This window comes from Agelaius phoeniceus, chromosome 3, assembly GCF_051311805.1.
Source record: "Agelaius phoeniceus isolate bAgePho1 chromosome 3, bAgePho1.hap1, whole genome shotgun sequence".
Lineage (NCBI taxonomy): Eukaryota > Metazoa > Chordata > Aves > Passeriformes > Icteridae > Agelaius > Agelaius phoeniceus.
In genome coordinates, this window is record NC_135267.1 from 109,150,393 (window position 1) to 109,171,154 (window position 20,762).

At 38.8% G+C, this 20,762-nt stretch overlaps 1 protein-coding gene across 7 annotated transcripts in view; it reads right to left on the reverse strand.

Moving 5' to 3' along the window:
- Positions 1-20,762, reverse strand: part of ENAH (ENAH actin regulator) — a 93,166-nt gene that overhangs the window by 37,250 nt on the left and 35,154 nt on the right. For all 7 annotated transcript variants that reach the window (XM_054629894.2, XM_054629893.2, XM_054629892.2 and 4 more), the window contains exons 2-3: positions 10,719-10,884; positions 9,164-9,341 (exon numbers count right to left, since the gene is read on the reverse strand). In XM_054629894.2, coding sequence (XP_054485869.1) covers positions 9,164-9,341; positions 10,719-10,884 — 344 coding nt within the window. The remainder of the gene's footprint in view (positions 1-9,163; positions 9,342-10,718; positions 10,885-20,762) is intronic.

Consider the following 20,762-nt stretch of genomic DNA (forward strand, 5'->3'; position numbering starts at 1 on the left):
GAAGTTCAGCTCCCAAGTCATTTGTCCTGTTTTCTCATGAAATTTCCCTCTGCAGCCACCCTGCTAATGAACATTATAAAATTAAAGGTACATGCCAGGTGGAAAAGCATGTTTTATCCTAGAATGTTTATTACAGCAAGCCAAGACTACCACTTTACTGCTAAAATACAACTGCCTGGGTAGCATGACAGGTGGTATATTAAATAAACAGGAACTAGGTAGTGAAAACCTCTCTCAGAGGCTTCTGAACACTTTAAGATACCTCAGAAACACAAACCCCCATGAGAAATATTCAGATACTGCCTGGAAAAGAACTCTGATCCTTTTACAGGATCACTTTATCTTCAGAAGCCAATACAAGCCAAGTGAGAGATGAGGCTGAATGGTCTATTCATTCTGAGTTTTAAAGAAAACCTAACATCTCTCTTTTTCTAAAAAGGCACAGATGGTGCACTCTGCAGCACATTCTGACAGACAGAGGATATAATTTTATACTAATTTGTTCAGCAGCCATTCCAGTTTCAGTGCTTTCTGGTTTTTCAGCTTATTTTCTTTCACCTTTGCATCACCCTTCCTCTATGACAGTTCAGGCAAGTGTGTGGTGAGAGATGGACTGGCAATCTACCACATTAAAAATCTCAGGGGGGAAAAAAGCCCTGCATGAAGCATTTCCACCAGCTAGATGACAGCCAGACCTGGTGCTTCATGCAGTAACAATGACAATCATAGTGGCATCAACATCAGAACACCAACATCAGACTGCTGGGCACTGCCTGAACCAAACCAAGCATCCCCAGCATCACTCTTTTAAAACATACCAGAGTTGGAGTTTATCAAACTCCTTAAATTTTAGCCCTAACTGACTGGTTACTTTGTATCTCTGTTCAAAAGCCAAACCATTTCAGTTGCAGAACCCTATGAAAGCATAGGAAGGAAACACAGGGTTTGTCCTCCCTCAATGCCTTTTGTTCCTCTATTTTGTTCCTCTTTTGTGACCGTGGTTCACAGGAGTCTCAGGTTGAGGGAAGAGATGAGGATCTGACTCCATGTTTCAGAAGGCTGATTTATTTATTTTATGATATATGTTACATTAAAACTATACTAAAAGAATAGAAGAAAGGATTTCATCAGAAGGCTAGCAAGGAATAGAATAGGAAAGAATGATACCAAAGGTTTGTGGCTCAGCTCTCTGTCTGAGCCAGCTGGGCTGTGATTGGCCATTAATTAGAAACAACCACATGAGACCAATCACCTGTTCCACTCCACAGCAGCAGATAACCATTGTTTACATTTTGTTCCTGAGGCCTCTCAGCTTCTCAGGAGGAAAGGATTTTCCATAAAAGATGTCTGTGACACTCTCTCAGTTACCTCCTCTCTTCTGGAGTGTCACACCACACCCTACCCCACTTCTTTTCCTGCCAGCTGTATTGTATGTTATCAGTGTTGACACTGACTGATATTGAAAATATCACATTCCTGGAGCCCTAAAAATCCCCCCAAGCATCAGCTGCTCAAGATTGGCACAACACATGTCCTGCAAATTATACACTGAGCTGCAGTGGGTGTTTTCCTTTGGCTGGACAGGCTCACTTGGGAGCTGGTAACGCAAGGATGGATGAAAAGGGGCAGTCAGATCATGTGAAATCTTCCTCAGAACCTCACATGCCCTAAATCAAGAAGGCAAAAGCACAAAGAAAACCTCCCACCTGCAATTACTGTGCTTCAGAGTACAGCTTATTCTCACCCTAATTTTTGAATAAATCTGTTAAGGCTGGTCAACTATCACACATAAGAATTTTAGTTTGAGGTAAAGATCTCCATTTCCTCCCCAGAGGAAAAGTTTATATAAACAACTCAGTAACTAAGAAATCCCACTCCTTCACTTCTCAGTATGTCAGTGCCAAAACTAAGCAGTGTTCCAATTATACAGTCTGATATCCAAATCAAAGTGTGACTTGTCTTTTAGAAGTCTTTTCCAAGACTGAAAGTGGACAGCAAATTTATTTATACATTTATATGATATAAACATAAGTGACCTGGCTAATTATAATCTTTAGAAAATATTTTCTTTAAGGACAGTTTGAATACTCCTACTAAACAAAGCCCATACCACAGGCAAGAGTTCAAAGCCACAGCCAAAAAGATTTATTTTTGTTAGGGTATATAAGAACTTACCAAAAAAAAAAAAGTGTATTTAAATGGTTAAAGGTTTTCTGAATGAATGGAAAGCAGGCTTTTCAGAGATCTGTGCAGGAAGCAGTAAGAACAACAACTGTGGTATCCCTCTTTGATGTGCCTCCAGCTCCATTCAGAGCCTGTCCTGCTCCAGGCCATGCCAGAACAAAGGCTGGGCTGATTTTCTAACCAGCCTTGAGCAGAACCAAAACCAAGTCACTGCTCAAGCCACAGGAATTTATTAAAATAACAGACACAGGTTGTCATCTTCCAGTACAGATTTTTGATGCAGTATCATCAAAACACCAATGAGGACAGCATGGGTTAGAAATTTTTAAAACCCAAGCAGATACACTGAAAGAAACAAAACAAAACTAACCATATATAATGTACTGATCATCATATCAGTGTAAAAGTTTATTTTATGACACATAGCCTCCCAACTGGTGTTATGGGTTTATATGCAGGACCATGATGGCCAAAAACTAGGGCATTAGCTAGTGACAAAATCTTCTCTAGTACTTCTGTTAGGGGGAATCATCTCCCAGCCAAGGCTGCCCCTCCCTTCAAGCCCCTGCTTCACTCACAGCTCCCTTCAGCTGAGTTAATTCACTCATCACTCCAAATTTCAAGCTGAACACTTTCCACGTCAATCCACAAGCTCTTTTAACTTGATCAAGGCAATAAAAGGCAACAAGAACAACAAAACTATTCATTAAAGCACACATGAATTTAAGTAGAGCTAAGCCTCCTATCAGTGCCAGCAGAAGCCCCTATCAGGGCCAGCAGTGCCTTGGAAACCAAGCTCTGATAACCTGGGAGCCAGGCTTGGCTCAAACCCAATTTCCTGGGGGACATCAGCAGCTCCCAGTGTCCCTCTGCCACCCTCCCATGCCCAGGGCCACAGCTTCACCAGCAGGAACTGCAGCTGCTGGATCAAACTACAATAGCACAAACATAAAGGAGCAAATATTGAAGTTAAATCTATCAATAGCATCCACTGTGGGATATTTAGAGCTCCCCCTCCACCCTCAGCTGTGCCAAAATTTGATTAAATAGCAATGTTATAGGTGATGGCTGTCATTACTGGGGCATATAACACTACAGAAATGAGCCTACCCAAGGTGTATTTCACAGCTATCTTCATGGCTTTCATGAAAACACCCTGCTCCCAAAAGCAGATTAAATCTATCTACAACTTCTACTGATAATATTTTTAAAGACAACACTATAAACCCCCACCTGTAAAATATGCTGACATTCATCCATGTTTATGAAACAAAACTTTATCCAGAAATTAATGTGCTTCTATTAATATTTGCCATGCAGTTTAGACCAGCTACCAGATTTTAATTAAATCCTTCAGATTGTTCACCTAAAATTTCATGCTTTCACATGATACACCACTAATTCTGAAGAACCAAAAGAAAAAAATCAGCAACACCATACAGGCAACTCTTAAAAGTTTGTATAACTCTGAAAACTTAGCAACCCTCCCTTCACTTCCAAACAGCACAGCCAACACTGATGATGCTTTCACTAATCTTATCTGCAATTACAATGCAGAGGAAATACTCTGCCTAATAAACAGGTAGAACTTCCTGCAGGATCACCATTTTGGCACATAAATCAGGATTACCTAATCAGTATCAGCTATTATAAACACCTAGAAACGACCTAAAAAAAATTATTTAATCAATCCCACATTTAAAAGGAAGGGAAAAATCTTGTTAGCAAGACCAGAGATATTATCCAACATTTGACAACACAGGTAATAAAAATACCATCATGTTACTCCTGTTCTGACAGGGAGTGCTGACAGCCTGTTCCAGAGGCTTCCTAAGAGTACAGGTACAGCATCATTACTTCACTGCTGTAGAATTTTTATTCTCCCAAAACAAGTTTTAGCATGACATGAACCAAAGCAGTACAAAGAAAAGCACCCCCCAAGCTCCACTTTTCTCATTTCAGTCTTCTGCAGTCTCTCTATATATTCCAATTAGGCAACCCCAATTTTTGTTTCAGTTTGCATTTCCCAAAGATATTAAATTATTCAATCCATTATTTGAGTGCATTCCTCTATCAGCAAGGATTTAATTACCTATCTCTGCTGGAAGAGAAGGGACTGCACATTAATGTACAGCTGTGAATAAAGATTTGTTTATTTAATAACTGGACAAACTAACTTCTAAATTTACTCATTCAAGAGAAACTCAAAAAACTTGAACCACAGGGGCTTTTTCCCCTCAAAAGTCAGAAGGATAAAATAATGAGACCTTGGAAACAAAAAACCCCCTCTGGTTCTTTTTCTTCCTCCCCATTTTCCTATGAATTACACTGTGATCTAAGGCAACACTGGAACAGATGCACTGAAGCCCTTCATGACCTTGCCTTTATATCCAGAACATTCCACAATCTTTTCAAGAACCAATATATATATATATAACTGCTACAGATTAGCACAAAAAGCATCACAAATCTTACATCTATGGAATTCTATGAGAAAGAATGAAAATAGATTGATTTACTGTTGTCACATCCTTGCTTCAGTTCTTCTGCTGCTTTCATCTTCTGCAACAAACAACTCCCAGGACCTGCCCAGGTGCAAATCACACATCTAGAAAGCCCACAGTTGGTTTCCTATTCTCTTAGCAAGGCTTTCCTGAGGTTGAAGACAGATGCCACACAAAGCCACACTGATTCCAGCTGAACTAGGAGGTGTTTTGTGCAGCAGTGCTGAGTATGATGCTCCTTTGTTCCTCCCAACACAAGCTTCCCTTCCGTGGCCTTATTCCTTCAAAGAAATAATCCATTGTCTCACACATCAGAGAATTCTCAGCTGTCTGATTTCCCTTCATTGAAGCTTTTCTCTCATTCCAGAGCCACTTTGATTGCAACAATGAGCCCTACTTAATGCAGATATGAAAATTTCCTTTGTAATGCAATGCAAAACCTTTGCAGCAAGCTGTCATCTCCAGACAAGACAATTACTGAATATCTGAACACACTGCACACAGCCTAAGAGCCAGAAATCCTCTCCATTTGACCTCTTAAACTTGATGACATGCACTTGGCATTTGATGAAGGTGTCACTTTTGACCATGTCAAACAGTTATTTAATGTAATGAGTAGTAAGTCTTTCCAAATTTTCCCAAAATGAGGGCAGGAAATAAAACCTTGGTTCACTTTTAATGTATTTCTGAAACAGTGTGGGGCAGGAACCTGCAATATTCAATTTTATTTAATTAATTATTTTTATTTAATTCTCTTTAAAATTCCAGGACAAAATGCAGTCCTGTGTTGTCCTACTCTTCTGGATTTGCTGGTTGCCTACAATCTGCCCAACTAGCCTGCAGGAAAATAGGGTTTGCTAATGCAGTCATTTGAACCAGAACAGAGCTAAAATAAAATAAATGCATTTAAATAAGCAGAGTTCAACCACTTGAGAAGTTAGCACGTTCATTTATCAGACCTGTAACACAGGGAGAGGATAAAATCCTACATCAGCAGAGCATCTGCAGCAGTTTCACTGAGAAGGCAGCCATTGCTTCCCAGCCCTCTGAGACAAACCTGCACTGGTTTCTTAGCAGAAAGCTGCCACTTGCAGTAAAACCTTTGCTCTTAACTTCAGAGATTCTCACTCTGAACTCAGCAGAAGGACAAAAACCTGTCCCTGAGAGCTCAGCAGTGCCTCGACTCCAGCACATCCACTAGAGGGAGATCCTAAATTAAACAAGCTCCAATTTTGCCAGCAGGCAGCAGAACAGCTGAGGATGCCAACTAAAAGATCAATGGCATTTTTCAAATATATGCAAGAGAAGGAGACCATGATTTAATTTTATTTTAAAAAGAGAGAGCCATACCCAACAGCTGACTTGCAAACCAAAAGGATGTACACAACTTAATCTTTAATATCCCTCAGAAGTCATTTAGATTTCTGTGAACCCTTGCATAAAATTTAAAACTCATCTGCAGCTTTATGAATTTCTGAATAGTATGCTCAGCTAACATTAAAACTGCTTTCCTTTTATGAATAAAATACAACATAAAATAAGGGAGCTAATAAAAGAAATTGCCAAAATGAGAAAGCACAGCAGAAAATAAGGATACTGCAAGAATCTAACTTTAACTGGATGCAATTCTATAATAAAAGGGAAGCTATCTATGTAGGATCTCTTTCTTTTTATTTCAGTTGGAGGTTCTATATGCCATTTTGGATACACTAGGAAACACAGCAATTTATTTAAACTAACAGAGACAAGTTGTCATCTTCAAGTACAGATTTTTGAAGCAGTGTCATCCAAACACCAACAAGGACAGCATGGGTTAGGAATTTTTAAAAGCCAAGCAGATACATTGAAAGAAACAAAACTAATCATATATAATGTATTGATCATCATATGTCAGTGTAAGTTTATTTTATGACACATACCCTCTCAACACCTTTTCAGAAAGAGTAATTTGTTTATAAAAGAGAGGCAGCTGCAATCCATTTCCTAAAATGAAGAGCTAATATTAGAGCCTCAGAGCCAGTGACCTGTCTAAGTAAATATTCATCTATTTCAGAGATGCTGGGGCAGGGAACCTAACACCAAGGATTCATTTCTAGCTGCACTTTTAGGAAATTATACCAGCTACAGAGAAACAAAATTCACTGAGCTTTGAGCAAGGAGCACAATTAATGAGTTTCTGAACTGCAAGCCACTTAGCAACCTATCTCCATTATTGAAGCAGCATGTTCAGAAAGATACTTCTTCCACTGACACAGGTCAGAAAAATTAAGTAATATCTACATCAGACAGTGACAAACTTCCCAGCTGATAAAACTTGTTGACAGTAGTCTAACACAGAAACATTATGAGCATTTATCTTTAAACATTGTCTGGGAGTGAGATGAGGCTGAGAGAGCAATTCCCTGTGCCTTATTAGGAATTTTTTTTTAGAAGCAGCAGTGCAAAACTGCTCATCTGTTGAAACAATGCTGATAATGTGAAGGTTTGGTTTTATGTCAGCTGGATGGAAGCTAGAGCACCTCTGTGTCTGTGGCACAGGTGACAGCTCCTCTTAAACCAGCACAGCCCTTGGCTGACAGCAGCCAGGGAAGAACAATTATCTCCTTTGCTCACCATTAGCTTGTGATGCAGCTAATTAATGCATTTTGACTTGTGCCTGCTGCTACCACCGAATTAAACTCACAACAAGGAGAAACAAAGTGACAATGCTGTAATTCAGAAATATTTAAAGGTTAACCCAGTCACTTTCAAACATAGTTACAAAGCTTAATTCCTGTCAATCTGAGAATTGTTGAGAACAAACCAGAGGACAACAGCACTGTAGTCAGCAACCAGGCTGTGATAAGTCATACACAGTTATGAAATTTTACAGTCATAAAATTTTAGTTTTATCCAAGTCTTTACAAAGTGAACTAGCATCTCTGTTTATAATAAAATTTCTACTGCTGAGCAATATAAAAATGCAGCAGCCCACAAATACCTTGCATAAAGTAGGAAGAGAACAAGTCATTAGACAAATTACAAGCCACAAAATTTAAAATGGACACACTAACTAAGAAATGAGCAATGCCATGCCTGCCTATGTCATTTCAGCCTCTCAAGCAGCTCGGGTTCAGTGTTATAAGGAGTTAAACTGAACTACAAAGATGTGCATTTGCATATATACACACTGAAACACAAATTCTTCAAGTACAGGTAATGGGAAAGAACTTGAACCCCTCAAATCTGTGGTTATTACCATCAATCAGGCCTTTTCATCAAAAGAGTACAAACCAACACTTCATATGTTCCCAAATACTGGCTGGGAGACAGGTGATGAACAGTCAGAATGCATGAAAAGTTTACAGCTGAGTAACCCTTAGGGAAAGCAGAACTGAGGGATGTAGAAGAGAAAAGACCCAGCTGAGAGGTGGGAGACTGGGAATCACAACTGGGTTATTTTAGCAGGCAAAAAGAAACCTCCTAACTCCAGCTACCATTTCTGTTTTGGCCTCCTGTGTTGTGTAACAATGTAAGCACTGCAGAATTTATCATCCACAGCCTAGACAGATTAGTTTCAAAAGGTAAGTCTTGAAAGAACTACCAGAAAAAACACCAACTTGATAAAACCACCTTTTTTGCTGTAGCTGAGACAGCCCTGGTATAGTTATCTACAGCCTCTCTTCTACACCAGAGAAAGGAAACTGGCACACAAGTACTATCTCTTGTTACACAGGCAATCTTGAAACTTTAATGAGGACAAAAGAATTCTATTTGGTTACAAGAACACAAAAGACTCTCAGTCTTTTAAAAGAAACTCCCTCTGTGTGTGTCACAGTGTTATACTGATCAATTTGCTGTAGAGCCTACCCAGAATATGTTACAGATATCAGCAGAATACTGACAGGCAGGGATTTTTCCACCACTGTTTTAAAGCCTATGTCACCCTGAACTTCAAACAAATGAAATTATAGACCTGGTGTCTAAATTGTATGTGCTCATCTGAATGTTAACCCTGGATTCAAGACTCTGCATGGTAAAAAGTGCCAGAGAATTGCAAAGTTTGGAGGAAAAACACCTTCACAATTTTATAATAAACCAGTAACCAGTGAGAAGCAAAAATACCAACACACAATAGGAACCTGGATGTGTCTAGAAATCCTGAAAAGTATCTTCCTTATGCTTCTTGGGCAGGTCTTTTTGTTTTGCTTCCTTAAAAAAAAAAAAAAAAAAGGCAAAGCCAGCAGTTTCTGTATCTAATATAGAAATATGTAAATTGATTTACTTGCTAGGAAGTGCAATTACAGAGATGCCAGTTCAGTTGAGAAGCACTGTTAAGAAGCAGTAATTAGGCAGACAAAACATCCAAATAATTCAAACACCTAGAGGCTTATTTATGATTAAAAACAAGACTTACAGACTTTTACACATAAACATTTGAATTTTGCTGTATTGGAGCAATCTTAGGGGAAGAAAATAAGTGAAGAGCCTCTTACCAGCTTCCTGTGAATTTAATACTTCTAAGGCATGCATCATGGCACTTGCGAAGACATTGGCATCTTCTTTGCTGCCAAAATTCAGACCATACACTTGCCTAGCATCACGCCACTGGTGGAAGGTCTGTGTAGCCTGATTGTACTTCAGCCCTTTTGGAATGGCACAATTTATTACCACCTGTAATCATTAAAAAAAAAAAAATAAATTTACTTATGTTTCAAATTGCTGTTCCAGCAGAAGTTTCAGCTTTGTGTAGATTTTGTTCCTCCACCACGCGGGTTAATTCGTGAGCCATAATCTGTGAAACACAAGGCTGAAAGCACAAAACATTTCAATTTTGATTCCAGCACTGTCTGTAATCAGTGGTGGGAATACACAAGGGGACTAATGAGATATTTTGTATCAACTTTTGTAGTTAAAGTGTTCTCACTTCAAAAGATGCAGCCATGTTTCCTAACAGCAAAATGCAGTAACATCAGCAGCAGATTACTGGAACACACATCTGAAATGCTGAAACTCATTTTCCCATGAATTTCACAGGGTATTTGTTGGGTTTCTTCTTTAACCAAGTTATCACCTTCTCCCTGTGGCTGCTGCACCCCTTGGTTAGCACAGCTTTGCTGGATTTGTACCATGGATCACAGGGTATCGTTTTGCAAGATTGTTGTGGCTCACACAAAAGATGAAAATTTGAGCTATTAGGGCAACCATTTACTACAAGCCATCCACTAAGAGGATCCCATTGCACTTGGATAACTATATCCTCTCACCTTTTTCTGCTGAATAATGGGACAAAAAAAAACCCAGATTCACTCTCAGATGAATGCACAGAGACCATTTATTACTTGGAGTAAGTATTTAGTAACCAATCACACAGGGGGTTACCAGTTTAGGCTTCAGGTGTGTAATAAATGACCAAAAACAGACCAAAAGAATTCTTTTAAATGCTAGGAGGGAGGCAGGGAAACAAATATTAGCAGCTTTTCTCAAACAAAAGATTAGGTTTTAACCCCATCCCAAGTATCCCATGGCAGAGCACATTTACAGACAGAGTGCTAATTTGCCATTTAATCATGATCCAGTAACTTCATCAAGGAAATAAAGATGTAATCCCTGTTACTCCCTTCTCACTCTCTTTAAGTGGTAGATGATCAGCATTACTAAACATCAGAAGGTTTTTTTGAGCAAAATGACCTGGGGAAATGAGACATCATGCATGCAAGTTTCCATGAGGTAGGAAGAGCTGAAAGAACTGCTGGTGTCTACACAGGCTGCAGCTCACAGTGCAGAGTGGGGGAGAGAAGCTTCCAGGTTGCCACTTTGCCTTAAAAAGAACCAGATGACTTCTGTGTACACCACTAGCCTTTATAAATAGATATCTGTAGGAAGGAATGGCAAAAGGACTATTGCCTTGGGGGTATGCAAAGTGCTTAGTTCACAGGGAAAAAGCAATAAAAGTTCTGCTACTTCAGTTAAAAAAGCCACGATTTTTTAAAATTGGTCCCATAATTTTGCTGAAGACTTAATATTCTAAATTTTCAGAGCTTTCCTCACCTGATGATCCTGAATCTTCCTGCCCACTACTCTGAATGTGTTGTTGCCTGTGTGATGATAGATGTGAACTCTGCTGAATCCAGTTGATCCTCCAGCTGGTACCCATTTCTTGTTGGCATCATCGTAGACCATGACAGCAGCTCGTGCTTGGCAGATACTCTGTTCACTGTTAACATACAAAGTGGAGGAGAAAATGAAATTACTTGTGGCAAAGCATCATCTTTCTGGTTAAGTTGTTTTAATTTAAAATGTTAAAGCAATAGCCCTTGCAACTTGCTGAAATTCCACCTTTCTGAACACAAAACCACCGGGACTTTGAGATTTTGCATATATGAGTTCATTCTGAAAAGCTGTGGTCCAGACAGACAGGCCTGACAACTAATAAAAGAGATCAAGAAGGTATTCACTTCTTCTTTTTGCACTTTTTCCCCCCTTACAGTTTTTTCCCCCTCCTTTTCCTCACCACCAGCCATGAATTTTCATTAAATGCCACAACCGTGTACAAAGCTTTCTGCAAAGAGCAAAGAATCTGGAGTTGCACAAGCTTCATACAATCTACACTTCCCAGTGGAAATTACTCCTACAAGAAATGAGAATTGGAAGGCCCTTGCACATTTTAACATATAGACAAGAAAACAAACACAGGGAATAAAGTCCAGCACAAAATTTTCATCAGCTCACAATAGAAACACGTTTTGGTTTTGACATATTTTACAACAGTTGACACCCAGATGTAACATTTGCTCCCTGAGAAAAGGTTCTACTGATCACCAGAAAGTGCAAATTCATCAGGAGATTGCTGTTGGTAGCTAACCCTGATTGTGCCAGTCATCTGGAAGCTGAGCTACAGCCTGAAGTTAAAAAGGAGCATATCATGAATGTCATCCTCTATGAAACGCATGAAATCAGACCATAGCAGAAACAGAGTATTCATTAGGAGAGGAAAGGGTGATACCATGGCAGGTTCTCTTTGGGGGTAATGTCCAGATGCAGACAGGAAACCAAAATAGAAAGGAATGATTTCTTATCAGTAAGTCAGATTCTGTGAACACAGCACTCCAGCACATCCAACATTATAGAAAGCACATGATGTCTGGCTTGTAAGGAATGTGGCCTAACATTTGGAAAACTGAGAAGGCTGAGGAGACATAGGAAAGTAAAGGATTATTTCTTCATATTTCATGGAAGAAGGAAAGGATGCCTCCCCCACCCATCTTGTTTTTTGTGATTATTATTGGTTGGTTGATTTGGGAAGGGGTGTGTGTGTTTGTTGGGGTTTTTTCCAAAGACCATGCTGGATTTTTCAGTATCTTATTCACATCTCTTGAAACAAGAAAATTCCTAAGTACATCCAGCTGTTTTGCTAACTTTCAATCCCGACATTTTTGAGAAAACAGAATCAATTTCTATCACACTTTCCATGGCATTCTAACAATTCCAAAAGTGCTCAATACTGGGATGCTCTTTAGGGCTCATGGAGAAGAGAGAATACTGAGATCAAGTCTCTCATGCACGTGGGAGATTCATGATCAAATGAGGAAATAGGTTCTTCATTTTCAAAATGCAAGTGTTCTAACCCCATCACCTATCCAACAACTAGATCAGAATGGGATTACAACCTTTAATTAGACCACCCTTCTTCTAGTTCAATTTAGGGATAATAAAGTAATAATATACATAACTAAAGTGCTTCTTTTCTAAGCATAGTTTATAGCTTAGACTGGAAGGAGCACATTCAAAACAGGAAGACTAAATGCAAAGAAAATCAATTTTGGTACAGCTTTTAGGCATTTTGCACTCTCATTAAATATATGCCACAGTGAAATACAGTTCACTCACTTGAGAAGAGGACAGTGCAAGAACCTACTGGATTTCTTTATTTTTAGATATTTTTGGCACACATCTCCAAGTTCAAACCTAGAAACATTCTGTACTGTTCACAAAGTACATGACAAACAGTAGTGGTTTTTCTAAAATGCCTGATAGTAAACTTGGAAAACTTCTGATCCCATAATAAATTTTTGCTATATTTCAATTTGGATCAATCACAGGCATAATAAACCATAGGTGACAGGCCTAGATACTGATTTAGTTTGCAGAGTTCTTGCCAAAAAGTAACTTCTACTCTGTCATGTGCCAGACAGATTAAAAAAAAAAAAAAAAAAAAAAAAAGGAAAAATATTCTATTAAAAATGGAGACTGTGATTCTAAGCTAATATGTTCCAATTACAACAAAGGTAGAACCAGAGAGTGAGTGAGTAATGGTACAGTGAGCAGGAGACTTAACAGGACACACCATCCAATTTCAGGTGCTCTTATTCAGCCCAAGTTTATACAACTTTTGACATTATTTTATTTAACATACCAAAAAAAATTAGAAATAAAGAAGAAGAACCTATTAATTTTAGAACTATTCAGTATTCAAGTGGCACTCTTCACAAGTGCAAATAAGATGACCTTGAATTGAATTTCTAGCTTTTCTTTAACAACTGCTAAACTATTTTTAGTTCCACTTCTCTGGCCATGTCTTATAACTGAAAGCATTAACCAAGTCTAGATCTCAACTGCTTCGTGTTCCATTTAAAACAAAAATTTTCATAACAGGGGAATTAGTCCTATTCATATAATCACATGAGATGATTCCCAAACTTTAAAAAAATGGCGAATACAAACCATTTCCAGCTGACCTTTTCAATCACTACATAATAAACCTTCTGCCTTCACTTCATACAAATGCTGTAACTAAAATTTCAGTGTTCCAAGTGTGTAATTTTCATATCCAGGTATCAATCTGAAGGTGACACGCTCCCCTCCTGCCAACAGTTCCCACCACACAGCACTTTGTTTATCAGAGTGCAAGAGTAAGATGGGAAAATGAAAGAAAGAAAAGATCCCTATCAGAAAGAAATTAAACCATCACAGGATGCTAGCCTATTTCCAGGGTTCAATAATTATCAGGTGAAAGGCTGATTTATTCAATTACTCTCTCTTAGTAATGAGTTCTCTAAAATGAAGAAAAAAAGAAAAGCACAGAGGCATGAGCTTTAGTGAAAAGAATCTTTAGTTCTGCTCTTCAATGGCAATTTGAGAGTTTAGCATCTGAATATAGTATATTGTACATTATAATTAGACACCATAAAATATTTAAAAATGCAAAAAGAAAAGCATGCTAGAAATCCATTAACTTCAAAGGGTTACACCAAATCAAAAATCCACACTGTTAGCTCATGACTGTCTTTGACAGGTCTAAAGAAAAATACAGTTTAGGGGTTTTTTCTGAAGATCCACTTTTTTCTAGGAAAATTCTGACTTTAACATACACACTGTTACTAGAACCTGTCTCTTACATTCTACAAATATATATGAACTCCTGTGCAAAAGAGCAACAGCCAAGTGAATAAGAATGGTATCATTTATTGTATTTCTTGCTTTTCATGCTTATGACACTTCCCTGCTGTACTTGTATTAGGGAACAGGTCTTCACTCAGTATTTATACATGAGTATGTACATACATATACATATATACATATATATATCATTTATATATATAGCATTTACTCATGTATATATATATATATATATATATTCATATATATATACATGAGTAAATACTCATGTATAAATACTCAGTATTTATACATGAGCTCCTCACAGTCCCCAGGGTTTTGCTGTGACACCTGTGTCCCTTACATGACCTGTGCTAGGATGGCTTCCTTCATTCACTGCACCAGATTCACTTTGGTCTGATCACAAATGCAGATTTTTTTTTACATATTACCTTACACTGGTGGCAAATAAACAAATTGTCTCCAGTTATGTTGCAAGAGAAAAATGCCATGTCATTAGGCCTTCAAAAGCATCCTACTGGGTTTACTTGCCTATCTACAAATTTTCCTCTTCCTGGTGGGGTGTAATGGTTCCAGAAACCATTAGACTTGGATTAGCCTGCACCTTTTCAATATGTGAGTTGATTAGGGGATGTGGGAGATTGAGCATCTCCAGCTTCACAGGCTACTGCCAAAATGCACAGCTGCTCCAAGAACTGATTGCTGGATTATTAGGGCAGTGTGCTGGGGAGCTACAGTGAAATACTAACAAAGAAAAACTGAGAATTCAGTATATTCCCAAGTAAATTTACTAAACTAGGTATATGAAATTATTTGCAGAAAACAGAAAATTCATACGAGGGAACATTCATGCAAAAAAGTGCTTACCAAACCTTAGGAGACAAAGTGTACAAAGCTCTCTTCCCAAAATGTAAAGCTTGACAAATAGCTGGATAAATCTATGTTAGGAGGAGCTATTCTCCAGACAAAGATGCAAGGCTCTGATTGTTAAAGCCAGCCATTATTCTGGGTAAGTCCACCTACAGCAGTACCATATAAAGCCAGCGACAGGGTGGCTGGTTTTTATTTGGGGTGGAAGAGTGGGGGGAGGTCTGGCACTCAAAAGGCTCACACAAAAAACCACAGTAGTAATGAATCATAAGATTATTCTTATGGGAGAATATACTTTCCTCCTCCAGTGATGAGATCATACAAAAAGCTCAAAACCCATAGCAAACTGAACCCTAGCAGACATCATTCTTTTGCCCAGATGGAATGTGTTCATTCTTTCACATCCCAAGTTCTTAAGCTCAATGCACAGTGACACCAATCCAGTCTGCTGACCTAAGCCTTTTTTTTTCTTTTTTTTTTTCCTCTCCACAAGAAGTGGATGCTTGGTTTTCCTCCCTCAAGAAGTAAAAAGGATAAACATACTTGAAGGATCAAACTCATATGGAACACAGCACAATTGCAGCCACAGAAAAGGTCATTTAACTATACCAATAAAAGCTGTGACAGCTCTGATGCTCAACCTTTGCTATTTTTGTCAGTAATGTAACAATGAGGGTTTTGAAAAATTATATCCCATTACCACTGCCTCTGGTGATTCAGGTTGGTTTTTTTTTTCCTGCTATGTTCTCAATTTACAGAGACATAACAACGTGTTCTTAAAATGTGCAGTCTTTGCAGGGCAGAAGGAATGGGAAGAGACACTGATTCATCAAACGCCTGTTTAGGATTTTTCAAACCATGTGGCACAAAGCTAGAAAGAAACTCTAAACATTTCCAATTCTAACATCTTAAAAATACACATTTTTGAAAAGCAGCTAAATGCTGGTGGAGATATAAAGTTCTCTATCTTAGTGGTGGTGCTTTGCAAGGTAATTTTTCCTGCTTGTTCCTAAATCCCAACTGGTACATCACAGTGAAAATGTGTGTTCTCTGTTTTGCTGTTAAAAAGTTAAAACCCAAAACATAAAATCCCACATATACCGTACCACTACTTTCTATTAACTAAAGCAGACACTCTAGACAAAGTTGCCATGTATGCTAAATTGCTCATCTGGCTTAACAGTTAGGCTGGTTTTCAGCATCTTGAAGTTAACACAGAAATATTTCCTATGCCCTCAAGTGTGCTCCAGACTGAACTCAATTACACAGCTTAATATTTATTTTTTGGGAGTAGGGGAAAGGGCTTGGCTTTGCTGATGGGGATGGTGTGAGTGAGGAGAGGGGAAGAACTTTGGATTACTTGAGGTTTTTAACTCATAATCAGCTGCTTTAATTGTATTCATTTCTTGAATTTTAGCACTTCAGCCAGAAGGACATCTCAGAGGAGGCTGAGTATAAAAATTCTTCTCCTCCTTCTGCCAACAAGACATCCACACCATCAACAGGACATCATGGAAAAACATAAACCCTCAGGGCTCTGCAGAGGTGAACACAGCAGTTCAAGAAGTTAAGTTTCTCTAACTCATCCTCAGCTGGAAAAGAAGAATCTCAACTTTCCCTGCATTACTAAAAGCCAGTTAAACATGGTGCTGGCAAGGGAAAATCACATACTTGGTACAGCAGCAGGAACTGAGCTGTGCTGTGCACTCGTACCCAGCTTCAAATGATGCAGCTTGCCCACTCCAACACTTCAGCCAGGACAGAATTTACTTGCTATTTAGGTTTTAAAGGAAGATTCAGTTAGGAGCAGCTGATTCATCTGACCTGCTTCCATGCAGATTCTTCTTCAGACACTACAACCCCCCGCAGCACAAGAGTCCTTGCTGATTCCCTCCAGCAGATCCAATTCAAACAAGAGAGCCTGCTGGAACAGGAGGTGAATGCAGAGGGAAAAATCCCAGATTGCTTCACTAGCAGCTCTCCTGTACTTGCCTGTGCCTGGAAAACTTTTGATTGATAACTGAGAGATTCATTCATCTCTCCCACTTTTCCGTCTCTGATAAGCGAGAGATTCATTCATCTCTCCCACTTTTTCTTCTCATGAATTACTCACAATACAGATTAGCTGCAACAGCAGAAACCAGCAGAAAATCCTGCATGGAAAGTCCCAACTAGAAATAACACTAGTAGTGCTGAGAAGCAGGGGAAACTGAATCTTTGGGATTAATAGCTGGCAAAGGAAAGGTGCTTTGCTCTTGGCACAGGGTTCTGTAACACTCCAGAGTTTTAGCTGGTTTGCCGAGGACAAACTTTCTTTGCTCAATGAGCACCTTCCACTGAAAGAAAATTGGTTTTCATCTTGTGCATAAAAGCATTTAACATTAATTTAGGAGAAGTCTGCTGTCAGAGCCAGAAAAGTCTCATAAATTTCTCTTGTTGCTATAAATCTGTTCCTTGATGATTCTGCATTTGTAGCTTGTTCCACAGCAGCAGGTGAATATCAAACAGCTGAAAGAAATCATTGCAGGACATTCAGGCAGAAAGAGAAATATTATTTAGAACAGCAGGTTGGTGTCAAGTGAAAGCCCACTTTTCACACAGAATTCCCAAATTAAAACCCAAAGAAATTTTCTTTACCCGAACATTTCATATATTCATGTATTTCATGTTTTTATGCAATGGACAAAGCAATTTTGTGTTGGCAATTCAATATTGTCTCCAGGTTTGTCATATGCTGCTTCACATAAAAATTCACCTATTCCCTCAAAGGAAATCAGAAATATCTAGGAGAGAACACAACAAGTCAAACCAATAAACACTGACTCTACAGAGAGAAACCTTAAAAAAACCCAGAAGTATTAATAGGAATTAAGAACAATAGACTGAAAAACATGGATTTTGAGTAGCATGAAACTAGTTGTATTAACAATGGCTAGCTATATATAAAATAATGTAGTGTAGGATTAATGAAATATACATATGTGACTAATTTTAGCTACCCTTAAATTCAAAAATACTCTCTGAAGTCCAACCAAAGATGATATTAAGATACTTCACTTCTCAGCTCTCAATTTAAACAGACTGTGTAGTTACCCAAAACCAGATACCAGTTTTTTAAGAGAAACAGACACTAAAATCCTTTCATACACAAAGGTAAGGGCGTTTTTTAAACAATTCCTTCAGCAGACAGAAGGAATAACCATTTGCTGTCTTCTTCCTTTAAAAAGTACAGAATTGTGAACTTTGATCATCCATCATTCCAAGCTTGAGACAGAGAAGAATATGTGCTAGAATTCGATATATACTAGAATTTTATACACAGATTTGGTCTTTGCCTTGTATGCAAACTTAGTGGTAACTTGATGGAAATACTTTATTAGAAGCCTTCATTATTTTAGCTTGGAGGTAAGATTTTCAAGGAAACAACCTGCAAGAGACAAGAGTAACGTTTTCCCACTTTCTTCCACTATTTTCCATATCTTTTCATCCCACAGAGAATCATGAAGATATTTTTTTCCAATAAATATTTCCAACAGATGTTTTGAAAAAAAAATCAGGACTATACAGAGGCCAAGGATTTCATTATAGCACATGTACACTGACAGGGGAAATCTTTCTAGCCATTATTTTTATACTGGTAAAATAAAGTCCTGCATTTAGACTCCACAGAACCATGAAATAAGATAATTCAGTTTATGCTTGCTCCATGCACTCATCCATATCCTTGTTTTCTTTTATCCTCTTACACAGGGGTGTTCCCTTAGACATGGCATTTTTGGTAATTTATCCTGATCTTTTCCTGAAAATATTACATTGTTATAATCAAATCCATTTTTCCACTGATTTTTCAAACATATTTCTTCAGGGCATTTCCCACTTTGCTTACACTAAAAGGCTGTGCAGAATCCATGCAGGAACTGAAGCAGATTCAATACTGTGGCATCACAAGCCAAAGGTTTTGCCACAGTAAAGGCTAATTCTGTCTGGGGAGTGATTTTACTCAACACTACAGCAGGAGCAGAAGATTCCTACCATGACCTTTCACCTATCTCAAGACAGATTTTTATCAAAAATCAATTTCTTGGTTTGTCTCTGTTGTCAAAGCTAATGGAAAAAAACCTCTAGAGCAAAATCTGGGAATGAAGCACCAGGGTACCCTGTAATTGAACAAAGCTAACAACCATAAAAATCAGTATCTTTACTGAATAGGAGCCATCATGATGGATTGAAAAGTTCAAAGCTTTTAACCTGAAGGCATTAAAAGGCCAGGACCAAAAGCTAGCCAGACATATTAGCTCTTCCCTACAAACAGCCTATTTTTTGAGGGTTTGTTGCCTTCTTTGCTGCAATTCCATGAATCTGAGCCCAACATACTGTGGGGAAAGCCTTTTTAAGCAGGCATTGAAAAACAACATCTCCAACAACTAGACTGACAGCTGATGACTTCCTGTGAAAAACCACTTAACATCCATACATTTCCTATGTTCTATACATATTTTAACAAAAAAGTGACCTTCTTCTGTTATTTCCTAAGCTTTTGACACATGGTACAAATCACAGCTTTCAGAGCCCAGATTCCCCAGGCAATCCCAGTTCCTGAAGGTGCTGCAACAGAATCCATCATTACATTACCAGCAGCACAGATCATGTAACTCATTTTACTTTCAGATAACCAATGCCCAGCTCCTCCTGAACAGCAAGAGAGCAGCATTTTTACATTACCTATTTAATATATAAGGGCAGCCTCTGATGTAGAGAGCTGTGTAAAGGGAAGGTGGCTGATCTCTGAGTGACACATTCTAGCCCCAGTGTTAACATATGAATATGCAATTCATGGCTCATTACAAAAAGATTCATTGCAAGAAGAAATTGTCTTCCTAAAATTTAATTTCACCTGGAAAGAAAAACAACCCACCAGTCTATTTTGTTAATTTAACACTTGTTTTTAAACACCAGGTTGACACTGACATGAGTGTAGGGCAGGTTGGACTGGGTCTAGGGGGAAGTGTCTGTGCCCATGGCACAGGGGTTGGAAATGGGGGATCTTTAAGGTCCCTTCCAACCCAAACCTTCCATGGTTTTATGGATTAATCATGAAAATGTGAGCAGGTGAGCAGCAAAGTACAAGAAAAGGCTTGTGTGTATATATATATAAAATTGCCTTGGTCTCAAAGCCAAGTTTGGTCCCAGAGTTTCCAGGTTTCCATGAGTATTGCATTAGAGGGAAATAAAGTCAGGAGCTCCAGTTTGATAAACTGGATACAGAGAGTCCATCCAGTGAACAGCATGCACCCAACACAGGTGAAGGTGCCATGTGGTGACAACCTGAAGGTGCCCTGTGGTGACACCATGAGGCCACTCTAACAGCCCTACAGGGCAATCAAGAGAAGCTCCTGGCAGCCTGAAGAAGACAAATGTCATGACCATCCTGCAGCAGAACAAGAACCAAGGCTTGGGGAGCCAGAGGCTCAGAGGGCTGCAGGGAGCAGTTTGACATCTCCCTGCTAAAGTGTCACCAGAGCATTTCTCAGGGGGATCAATACCACCCCAATGCTGTTTAATGCATTTATCACCAGGAAAATGGGATGTAATGAAACTTCAGCCAGTCTGTGGATGCATTTCTGTCAATTGGGATAGACTGGTATGCTGGACAGCAGAGCTGCTGTTCAGAGGTTTCTCAACAGGCTGCAGAAATCAGGTGACAGAAACCTCAAGAAATCTGGAGGCAAGGGCTTAAAACTTGCACCCAGCACAAAATAACCTCAGTGATGTAAGAAGTGATTGTTCCCCTCTATTCAGACTGCATCTGGCACATTGTGCCCAATT